Source organism: Parasteatoda tepidariorum, chromosome 6 (genome assembly GCF_982258835.1).
Source record: "Parasteatoda tepidariorum strain Cologne lab strain chromosome 6, Ptep-v5.0, whole genome shotgun sequence".
In the NCBI taxonomy this organism is placed as follows: Eukaryota; Metazoa; Arthropoda; class Arachnida; order Araneae; family Theridiidae; genus Parasteatoda; species Parasteatoda tepidariorum.
This window is the reverse complement of record NC_141760.1, coordinates 69,604,791-69,615,977: the sequence shown is the minus strand read 5'-3', so window position 1 is coordinate 69,615,977 and position 11,187 is coordinate 69,604,791. Positions and strand designations below refer to the sequence as shown.

General features: G+C 29.8%; 1 protein-coding gene across 1 annotated transcript; it reads right to left on the bottom strand.

The window, feature by feature from the left end:
• Positions 1-959: 959 nt before the first annotated feature.
• LOC107457426 (uncharacterized) lies at positions 960-9,822 on the bottom strand. Its single transcript, XM_016075586.5, has 5 exons — positions 9,623-9,822; positions 8,253-8,280; positions 6,647-6,751; positions 4,162-4,254; positions 960-1,214 (listed from the first exon to the last, which is right to left on the bottom strand). The coding sequence occupies exons 1-5, from the start codon at positions 9,698-9,700 to the stop codon at positions 991-993; spliced, it is 528 nt and encodes a 175-aa protein (XP_015931072.2). The 5' UTR covers positions 9,701-9,822; the 3' UTR covers positions 960-990.
• Positions 9,823-11,187: the final 1,365 nt, after the last annotated feature.

Below are 11,187 nucleotides of genomic sequence, written 5' to 3'. Positions count from 1 at the left end.
ATAGAAGATTGCTTTGATCAAAGCCTTTTAGCGATTTTGATTCATTAATGCTATACACGAAATAAATGGAAACTGCACTTAACTTAGAATTCTTTTAAAAGATTTAAGATAAGATTACGAGAAATAAAGAAATTTTAAAGGCTAGGAAATGTGTGTAATACTTATTGCGGCATCACAGGATAGTTGTTTATAAAGTCTATTTTCTTACTTTATAAAAATATGCTAAAATAAATAAATGTTGTAATATTGCTTAAAACTAAATGAAGCACGTGGTAAAAATTTAAGTTTTGTGCTCGTTTAGAGGGTAACTTGGAACCTTCTTCCTCTAAGGTTTTAAAACTTCTCATTGTCTTACCTTTTTTTTCTTCTTTCTTCTCCTTTAATAAATTTTAATTTATACTGGGGGTTTCAGAAGTCGTTGGTAATTTAAAAAACGGAAGAAAATAGAAATGTATCCATTGCTGCTTTCTATTTAGGAAGCAAGAGAGTTTTTTTTTCGACAAGTCTCAAAATTTGTTCTAAAGTTTGTCAATAGATGCCGCTCTTTCACTTAGAAAAGCTATAAAACAAAATAACTATCAGCTGCAGCACAAAGTCGAGCAGTCTGAAAACAAAATGAAAATTTACTTGTGCAAATATTTCAGTTGGAATGGTCTGAAATGTAGCAAAAAACATTGTTTGAAAATTTCGATTGACCACAAGGTCATCTGTTGGTGGACTTAGTAACTGACTTCTTGATCAGAATGTAATGAACCGAATATTTCTACTTCAATATTCTTTTTTTATTTTTAAAATCGACGGAAATTGTTTGGGTAATGGAAGTGGAGCAAAAATGCCATTGCGCTTCTTTCTGGTTGCAATAAAAGCAGCAAATAAGGAAAAAAAAGTACAAAAACACAATATTTTTTCTTAACACAATATTTTTTATTAAATCTAACACAAAAAAAGCATTTTATTAAAAAAACAACAACAATATCTCAATAAAAGTTTTCAATAAAGCTGTGTTAAGGAAGCTTCTGTGCTCATTTCAGTCGAAGTCATGTTGAAACATCCTGTATCATATTCTGTGATTACTTTTCTGAATAATCTTGGCTTTATTTTCATGCAAACTTGAGTGTGGTCCTTTGATACATGTAAATCGTAAAATTCTATGCAAATATCACCGAATAATTTTGCGAAAGGAACACCAACACAAATAGGAGGTGGATTTTTGGCTAATTAGTGAAAACGAAATGGTTAAAAACATAAAAGCTTAATTATAAAATAAATCATAAATATACAATATAATCTGCAAAAAGGTAAATTATGTATACTCTCAAAAATAAAACTCTCCTGTTTGATATTTTAGCAATTCTTAAGCTGTGTTTCGTTATTTTGGACAGTAATTTCATGAAATCACTAAATTTTTGCCAAATGTGATTTCATAAATATTTAGCTCAATTGCTTGTAATTATCTCAGAGTTCAGTCTTAATATTTTCCAACATTTACTAATTAGAAAAATTTTGCATGATTATCTTTTAATTTTTAATTTATTTCCATTTATCTACTTTCGTATATGTACAATCAAAAGTGAAAGTGAGTATAATGATACAGTTTAGTTATTCCTAAAACTATTGGAATAGGGAATTAAAGTTCTGGAAACGTAGAATAAAATTATTATAATGGCATTAACTATAATATTCTTAATTCGTTTTAATGACAAAGCTCTCGTATTGTTAGAAAATTTATGTAGGAAAAGGAAAAATTTAAAGTAATCAAGATTTCGATCAGAATATATTTTCATATATGTCTAACAAGGAACTAAGAAAAGCTTATAAAACTCAGACAATAGTGATTGTGTGGGGAAAATCAGCACTAGAAACAATCAGTGTTTTACGGATTTTTTTTGTGGGGTAGGGTGTCCTAGGTTAAGAATCTTATTCATTTGTGGGTACGAATCATCATAATTTGTTCCATTTTGGATAATTTCTCCATTTGTACTGGATAAAATCCATATTTCATTTATCTCTATTGACATAAATTTAAAAATAAAGGTACGCAATAATACAGTTTAATTACTACAACTAATAGGGAATCGAAGTTATGAAAATATAGAATAAAGTAACATCTCTAAAATTTACTTGTTTTCTTCATTTTTTATTTTTAATTCTAATTTTTTGACGCTTTGTTTGTTTGAAAAAAAAACAATGTGTTATACACGACTCAGCTCGCTTACTAGATTTTTATTTATAGACGCTTATTAGATTTTTATTACTAGATTTTTATTATAGATTAACATTTATAGACGTGCTTAAAATAGCAATAACAGCACTTGTAAAAAGTAAAGTAAAAAGAAATATCTGAAACTAATCACCAAAATCAATTCTCATTATTATTTTACGAGTTTGATGTTTTTCTTGATTTTTGATTAAAATACTAAAATATAAATACAATTAAAATATGCCGCACTATCCATTTAGAGGCAAACTGAATAAAAAATAAAATTTCGCATTTTATTTAACTTATATTAAAGTAATTAAAAATGGAATTGCGGCTTCGAAATTGTAAAATAAATTTATTTTTCGCAGACTTACCTATTTTTCTATTATTTGAAAGTCTTTTTTTACACCTGTCTTGTTGGTTAAAATGGAATTTAGGATCTAATATTTCATTAATTAATCAAAAATCTTAAAAATTTGGTTAGTTACCTGTTTTTTTACTTTTCAAAAATTAAAAAGAAATATTTATGCTTATTCAAACTAATTAATTATCAACTAATTAAAAAACTAATTAATTTTAGTATGCTCGAAAAGAAGCAATATCAATAATACAATAGGTGACATTAAAGTCTTTTACTTAAACGATTTATGAGGACGAAGTGAATTTTTAATTAAAATTACACCATCATTTGTAAAACAAGTTGTCGAAATTCGAATTCGTTATCATTAGTGCAAAACATTTTAAAATATTTTAGTTTTCCCAATAAAAATGAAAAAAAAAAATACACACATATTACCTAACCATGGCCACGCACCTCCCTCCGTCATTTACGGCTTTAACAGCCATCGTCAACAGCCATTGAACTTACAATTGCAATGGTAAGAACACCATATAATTTTGGCCCTGGTCAGACTGTGTGGGGAGCAACTGAGCTGAAACTTCAATCTCCAAACGTCCACACCAGAACCAACTAGAGGACTTTCATCCATTGCAGATTTAACATGCACATTGTTACACATACACACCGATTGCTAAATCAGTTTCTTGATCAAACTCACAACCCCAGCTATCCAAAAGCGGTGAGAGCGATGGTGCTAATAAAAGAGTGCCGGAGTGCCAAAAATGAGTACGTTGTCTCTATTTAGTCCCCTATGGAACTTATTTTAAGACGTCGGTTCCCAGTGAATTATCAAACACAAGCATTGCTGGCAGCAGTCAATGAATGGGTGGGTGATCACTTTGATCATCCTGCGAAGGAACCAAGGGTGCACAGAATTGGTCTTTGTTAAAATGCTCTGCCCTAAAGTGCTCGACTTCGTGAGCAAACATCAAAGCAGGGAAGGATCAAAATTCTAATGACGTGTCTTCGGACTATCCTCAGGGTTGCTCCCCAGATCGTCGCCAATAGCCCATTGCACAGTTCTTGTGTGGCGTAAATAGAATACTACTAATACTATACTTAATTTAATTTGCGCAGGCACTATAAACGTCAAATACGAGAAGAGTTACTGTTTAGGTATGGACAAACGCCATGAAAAGTTTAACTATATTTGCACAGTATAACGTACAGTGGAAAGTTAATTAGCTTGGTAGGCAGGCTTCCGGGATTAAATACCCAGCTATGGATGTGTACTTATTCCAGCATGCTTCTTATATTGTTTGTTGTATTTTATAATTCACTGCATTAATTGATATCTGGCAATAATTTATTGTTTTGGGGAAATTTTTAAATCTTATTTTTGAACGAATAGTGACAATGATTTTAAGAAACAAATATTTTAAGTTTTTAAAATGACGCACCCTCTATAAGTGACTACTTATTTTATACAACGCAATAATTGTTAGCAAAAAGGTACACAATTTTACTAATGTTATATCAAAGATTTTCTTGCAAAGTTAAGAAATTATTAAAAAAAATCTAATTTTTATAGATAAACTTTAACAAATGGTTGAAATCTTACCTGAAATTTGATAATTAAACAATTGATGTTCGTCAATGGTGAATGAAATATTCAAAGCAACTATTTCGCCAATGAAAATAAGTTTCAAGCAACCTAAGCAAATAAATCGATAAATAATTTGTCTGTACTTCGTAGTTTAGAAGTTTATAAATATATATATATATATATATATATATATATATATATATATATATATATATATATATATATATATATATATATATATATATATATATATATATATATATATATATATATATATATATATATATATATATATATATATATATATATATATATATAGATATACTCAAGAGCCAAAACATTATGACCACCCTTACATTTTGCAATGAACTCTCCTGGATGACGTTGAAGGCACGTGATCAGGTGGAAGTGGTATTTAACTGTTGCCGGAGAGTTTGAAGAATCATTCTTTCACTTACTTCCGTGTGTGATGGGAAAGGCTGCGGATCTAACCAACACCTCCTAGAAAGAACAGGCCTCAGCACGGGTTACCATAAATATCCCTTAATAGTCCAAACGTAATGACATATTTTGTATTTTCAAACACTGCGCAGCTTAGTACCCCTAACGTAATGACATCTTTCTTATTTTTCGTCTACTGCGCAGTTAACTTCGTCACATCGGACTACTAAATTGATCCGTGCTGAGGCCTTTCTACTTCTAGGAGGTGTTGATCTAACCGACTTTGATAGAGGGCAGATAGTAATGGCTCGAAGGCTCGGAACAAGTATTTCTGAAACGGCACGACTCGCGTGGTGTTCGCGATCTACAGTTGTTAGTAATTATGCAAATTGGCTGAATGACGGTGAAACCAACAGCAGACGACATGGTGTTGGACGTTCACACGCTATGAAAGAAAAAGGTCTTCGGAGATTGTCTCGCTTGGGGAAGCAAAACCGGAGCCAGACAGTGACTCAGCTGACAGCCCAATACAATGCAGGGTCAAGTAGAATAGTATCAGCGCACACTGTTCAGCGGACACTGTTGGATATGGGGCTACGCAGCAAACGTGCCACTCGTGTGCCTTTGCTGACCAAGCGTCATCATCACCAACTGCGCCTGCGCTGGGCCCGGGATCATCGCGACTGGTCCATGGATCAGTGGGAGAGAGTTGCCTGGTCAGATCAATCACGGTTTGTCATTTATCACGCCGATGGCCGTGTCAGGATACGCCGTCTTCCAGGTGAACAGTTGCTTCCTCAATATAAAGTAGGTCACACACAGGCCGGTGGTGGCGGTATTATGCTTTGGGGGACATTCTCTTGGGCGTTTTTGGGACCCGTGGTTGTGGTAGAGCAGACCATGAATGCTACAGGGTATCTGAACATCATTGCGGACCAATTGAACCCTCACATGGACTCTGTTTTTCCAGCTGGAAATGGAATTTTCCAACAGGACAACGCCCCATGTCACAAGGCTCAAATTGTGTTGGAGTGGTTCCAGAAACATGATGCTGAATTCCAGTTAATGTCCTGGCCACATAACTCACCGGATCTCAATCCGATAGAACACATTTGGGATGCCATGAAACGGCAGCTCAGAGTTCAAAGACCGCTAAGTTTCACTATCTCGGATTTGCGTGACCGTTGCTTAAACATCTGGTACAATTTGTCTCCGGCCATCTACCATGGACTTGTGGCATCTATACCAAGGTGGGTTGCAGCTGCGTTGTGGGTTAAAGGTGGGCCAACTCGTTATTAAGAGATGGACATAATGTTTTGGCTCTTGAGTATATATATTATATATATATATTATATATATATATATATATATATATTGAACAGTTTGAACTTTTTTCAAAAGTTACTATCTTCTTTGACTCTAAAAGTAACTTTTCAAGCAAATTCTTTTTTTTTTGAGTCTGCTATAACAGTAGATATTTTTACAAAAATGCCGCCTGTTAATTAAAATCTTTACTAAAAACGATAACTCAGCCATTACATTGTGACCTTTCTGGAAATTAAAGCTCAGATTTCATGACAAAGAAGAGAAACAACATTCTCCAAATTTCTTCACCATTACTTTTCTAACTGCGAAAAGATGAGTAAGAAATTCTGTCAGAAAAGCTTTTTTAATCGTTATTATTGAATGGAATAATAAAAAAACGTGGATTGGTTGACATCATGTTATGGACTAGAAATATATTTTTCGTCTCACCATTATCCATAACCACTTATCAAAGCATCTGCATTGGATAAACAATGTACCAATCCTGATTTTCAAGTTTTGAAAACGTTCTTAAAATTATTTATATAATTCATAAAATATTGAATTTCTGTAGATTTCAAATTTTCGCGCTTTTAAATTAAAGCTACAATGCTGACTGTTTCAAAAAATTGGTGGGTGGTTTCAGCACTATGAAAGGTTGCCAACTGCAATAGCTACTTGACCAGATCTGGGATTTTTTTTACCTAGCATTCTTTCATGCATGTTTTAGGCAAAACACTTAAGTAAAACTTACTATTTTTATCTAAATTCAAAAGAGAAACCTGCAATCTTCCACAGCATTCAGCTATTCCATCTTCCATTGTGCAGTTGAATGGGAGCTTAGGGATCTTTGGCCAATCTGTGGAGTCAAACAGCAACATGTAAAATACTTATGCTTTATACTTTAGTAGACATTGCTAAATCTTTATTAGGGTTTTAAGATATAGGTAAGACTAAATCACTGAGCACTTTTATGAATAAAACCACATTACTTTTATAATAAAGCGCTGGAAAAACAGACATTTTTCTAAAAATAATATGATTTTTTTTGTTTTTAACGTTCACTGAACGTTCTCTGAAATGTTCATGATAATCTTTTTAAACTGAACAGTTTTTAATTGTTATTTAATTGGCATGTTACTTAATTAAAATGTCAATTAAATAATGTCATTGAATTGCATTCGCAATTAAATCATATTTTCACAGTTATTTAAAGAAAAAATTAAGCAAACTGTGCTTAAATGAATTTAAAAATTTACAAGCTTGTTCATTTAAAATATTCGTTAATAACTAATTTTTGTCAATAGAGGCTATAAAAATGTTATAGTTTCAGCTATAAAGTTAAAAGTGTAAGCGTTTGCTTTGTAGTGCATAAAGAAAAAATCAAATCTGGGATTTTTTTTGAGAGTGAAATATCTCTATAAAACTTTAGAATGTATCTAATTTTCAAAAAAAGAAAATCATGGTAATTTAATTATGGAAAGCATTTGAAATTCATTCTTTAGACACAAGCACAAAGCTACAAGCATGGAGCGGCAATGAATTTAGATTTTATTTCAGTAAAAACTTTATCTTCCGTTTAAGTATGATAAAGTTTTGAGAAGTTCTCAAGGATTGTTGTTATATTTAGCGCATTGTTATATTATTGTTATTCAAGCTGTAGCTTTTGATAATCCGCTGCAAATGATACAAGTGATGGAAAAAAATTGAAAAATATACTGTCATGAAATAAGAAAAATTATTTTAAAGGTCCCTAATTTACGCAGAGAAAAAAAAAGTATGATCAAAACTAACAGAATCTGGTGAAATTTATTACATTTCTGGTTGTATGCGAATACTAAAAGCTTCGGTAATCTTTCTTAAGCGTTTTAGTAATGATTTGGGAAAAATTAACAATAAAAAATAATTTTTGATTATGTGATAAAATTCGATAAATGTGGAAGAATGTGAAAACCATTTATTCGGTTAAATTTACTTTTCAGTTTTGTATTTTTTTACTGTATGAGTGGAAATAAGCATTATAATTTTAAAGTCAGCATTTCCGGTAACTATTACCTTATGAACAGAATCACCAAATGGATATTTTTAACATCTTATATTTTTGATTTTTATTACCAAAATTATGTTTTCTTCTTCTTATTTTTTAACAGAAATATCATAACCATATGTACGGTAATTTTACAAGAATTTTTTTTCTTCGTTTAGATTAGATTTGAGCATTTAAGAACTTCATTTTTATACATATACTAAATGTTTTAAATGCATTGATAATTATGGATAAAATAAATTACTGTTTTAATAAAACTCCTTTATTTGACCAAGCAATATTTTCTAACAAGATGTGTTTAGTAATTACTTACCTTGTAGCTCCACTGGCTCATCAATCAGCTGGAAGTAAATTAAATAAAATTAGATAATTCATTATGATAAAAATTGATAATACATTTTAATTTATTTTTAATTACTGGGAATTTTAAAATTTTAGAATTTCTTCAAAAACGTATATTCTGATATTGACATTAACAAAATAATTTTTTATATTGGTCTTTTAAAATTCATTAATAATCGAGAAATCACAAATAAATTATCTGACTAGTTACAAAATAGCTAACCTGTTTTCAAAATATATGCTGTTAAAACTTTTGCAAAAGAATACTAACAAAGAATATATCTAACCATAGTTCCTAATTTTTGACTTGATGTATAAATGTATTACATAAAAATTTTTTTTTACATAAATTGGAAATTTAAAGGGAAAAATAATTATTCTCAAATCTTCTGTACAGAAAAAACATCCTTATTTATTTCTTTTCTAAAGAATGTTTAAAAGAACTCGCGCTATTTTTTACGAAAGTTTCTTTATCTTGGAAATGCACAAAATAAAAATACACAGCTATATAAGATAGGATAATAGTTAATCACATTTTGTAACATTCTTATTCAAAGTAGTTCTTTAAAAATAGAATTCCGCTAATTTTAAATGAATTCCAATGAGATTGATGTACTCTAGTTAATAACTATACTAATGTCTTAGTTAGATTTAATTAGCAAAATTAAGAAAGAAAATAGTTTAAATGTTGAATCGAAATTATAATAAATTATAATTTATTTTAATGTATCTTTTTTATTTGTTTTTAAAAAGTCTTTTTCAAATAAATATATTGCTTAAATTATTTAAAAGACATAGCAATTAAACATTATTTCGTTTTATTAACATGCAATCACAAACAAATTGAAAATTGTAATTTTTTTTAATGAATAATAGAATTAGAATCAACTCAAATTAATAAGCGTAGAAATTGATTCTATTACATTTTACTGTTGTTACTTTATAATGAAGAAAAATTAAGTAAAAAATGTATCAAATTAAATACATACTGTTTTTGATAAGTAAAATTGTAAGTTATTTCTTTTAAAAAAATAGTAGTACATAAAAATAGATTAATGAAAAAAATTAGCTCATTTAAATCTTCTCTATATTTTTTTGAAGCTACATAAGTTTTCCGCTTATTGTGTTTTACAAACTAATTGGTTAACATTATAAACAGATTTATTTATAATATCGTTTCGTAAAACAGTATTATATTAATCAGAACTATATACAGTCATTTTTCTGTCCATTAACCTAATAAAAAAGTGAAAGATTAGAAATAATATTTTTTAAATTTTCGTAAATGTAAAATAAAATGTTATTTTATTTTTACATGAAAATAAAAAAAAAAATTATTACTTCTAAACTTGCTGACACGCATGGATCAATTGCAATAACAGCAAAAGCACCGATGAAAAACAAGACAATTAGCGCCATAGTGAAATGATATAAATTTTTAAAAATCGACTACTTTATATAAGCGTGAAAAATATCTTTTTACACTATTGCAGATGTTTCATTATTAGGATTAAAAATTAACCACGCCAACAGATAAGGAAAGATCGAAGTTTTTCTGTTGATTTCTGTTCAGAATATCTTTATTTTAGTGTGGGAACTCACCAGATGCTGCAAGATAGCATAACCTACTTGTTTACAGAATAAATGTTTGGGATTAAAGTAAGTAATTAAATTAGGTTTATGTGTGTTACATATAGTGATTAAAAGTATCTTTTTTTCCCAATTTTTACCTTGCGTGAAAGAAAATGAAAGTTAGAAAAATACATTACGGGTAGGTGAGGATTAAAAATAAATTAGGGAAAAGTAACGAAATTCACTTGAGAATGTAGCATAAAAAGTGCTTCATAATACATAGAATTAGTCTATTTTTTTTTTATTCAAGTTACTTTAATTTTGGAAATTCTAAAATAAATGAAGATTTAAGTTCCAGCCATAATAATTGAAATTTTAACATATTTAATATAATTAAATTTCAATAGCCTTGTTACAATAGTAATTTAGTAATCGAAAAAAAAATATAATGCTTAAAAATTAAACTAACCACAGAAAGCAAAACCAGTATCTTTTTAAAACTAGTAAAAGATACTGGTTTTATTTTTGCATTATGCCTAATATTTGAAACTCAATAAAATGACTTGGTGGTTTGCTTCAATTACAGAAATAATATGACATGGCTTCTTTCAGTTCTTTGGTAAAGGAAAACTGTTTATTCATTAGCATACGTTTGCGACTGAATATACCACAAGATTTACCAATTTACCATGGGTATCAAGACTATGGTTCGGGATAGAAAAAAAACTTTCTTTTCTAAAATAATTCCTGGAGAAATTTAGGTATATGTTACCGGAAAAGTATGAAATCCGTCATTATATAGAATTCCTAGGCATTGTATATAATGCCTAAAACTTGCTAGGAAGGAACATAACTAAGGAACTTGACTAGTCCTAGTATATATTTCGAACATTTACCAAAAGTCTCGTCATACTAGGTCTAGTTAAGTGCCACTGCCCGGTATACATTTGCCCGGTATATCATACACTAATGTTTTTTAAGGTTCAGTGCCACTGCCCGGTATTCATTTGCCCTGTATACCCCACGCTGATATTTTTTTAATTTCAAGTGCCATTGCCCGGTATATATTTGTCCGATACTCCAAACACTGATGTTTCTTCTAATCTATTGTCAGTAAGTATTAAAATATCGAATAAATGTAATTATATACTCGAATAAATTAATGTCAAATCGGATGTAATAAATATTTCGGGCATTCTCCAAAGTGACTATGTGATTGTCAATATTCAGCGGTGAAAGTCAACAATCACCGATTTCGGTCATTCACAGTAACATGCACATCATTTACACAATAGCCTCATCAGGACGTTTATTTTATACTTTGCCTAAATAAC

What these genes read in the sequence shown, in the direction of transcription:
- LOC107457426 (XM_016075586.5), bottom strand. Translation starts at nt 9,700, where the DNA reads ATGGCGCTAATTGTCTTGTTTTTCATCGGTGCTTTTGCTGTTATTGCA. An exon ending in GCGTGTCAGCAAGTTTAGAA is followed by an intron (nt 8,281 to 9,622) that starts GTAATAATTTTT and finishes ATTTACTTCCAG; the next exon opens with CTGATTGATGAGCCAGTGGA. An exon ending in GTTTAATTATCAAATTTCAG is followed by an intron (nt 1,215 to 4,161) that starts GTAAGATTTCAA and finishes TTCACTAATTAG; the next exon opens with CCAAAAATCCACCTCCTATT.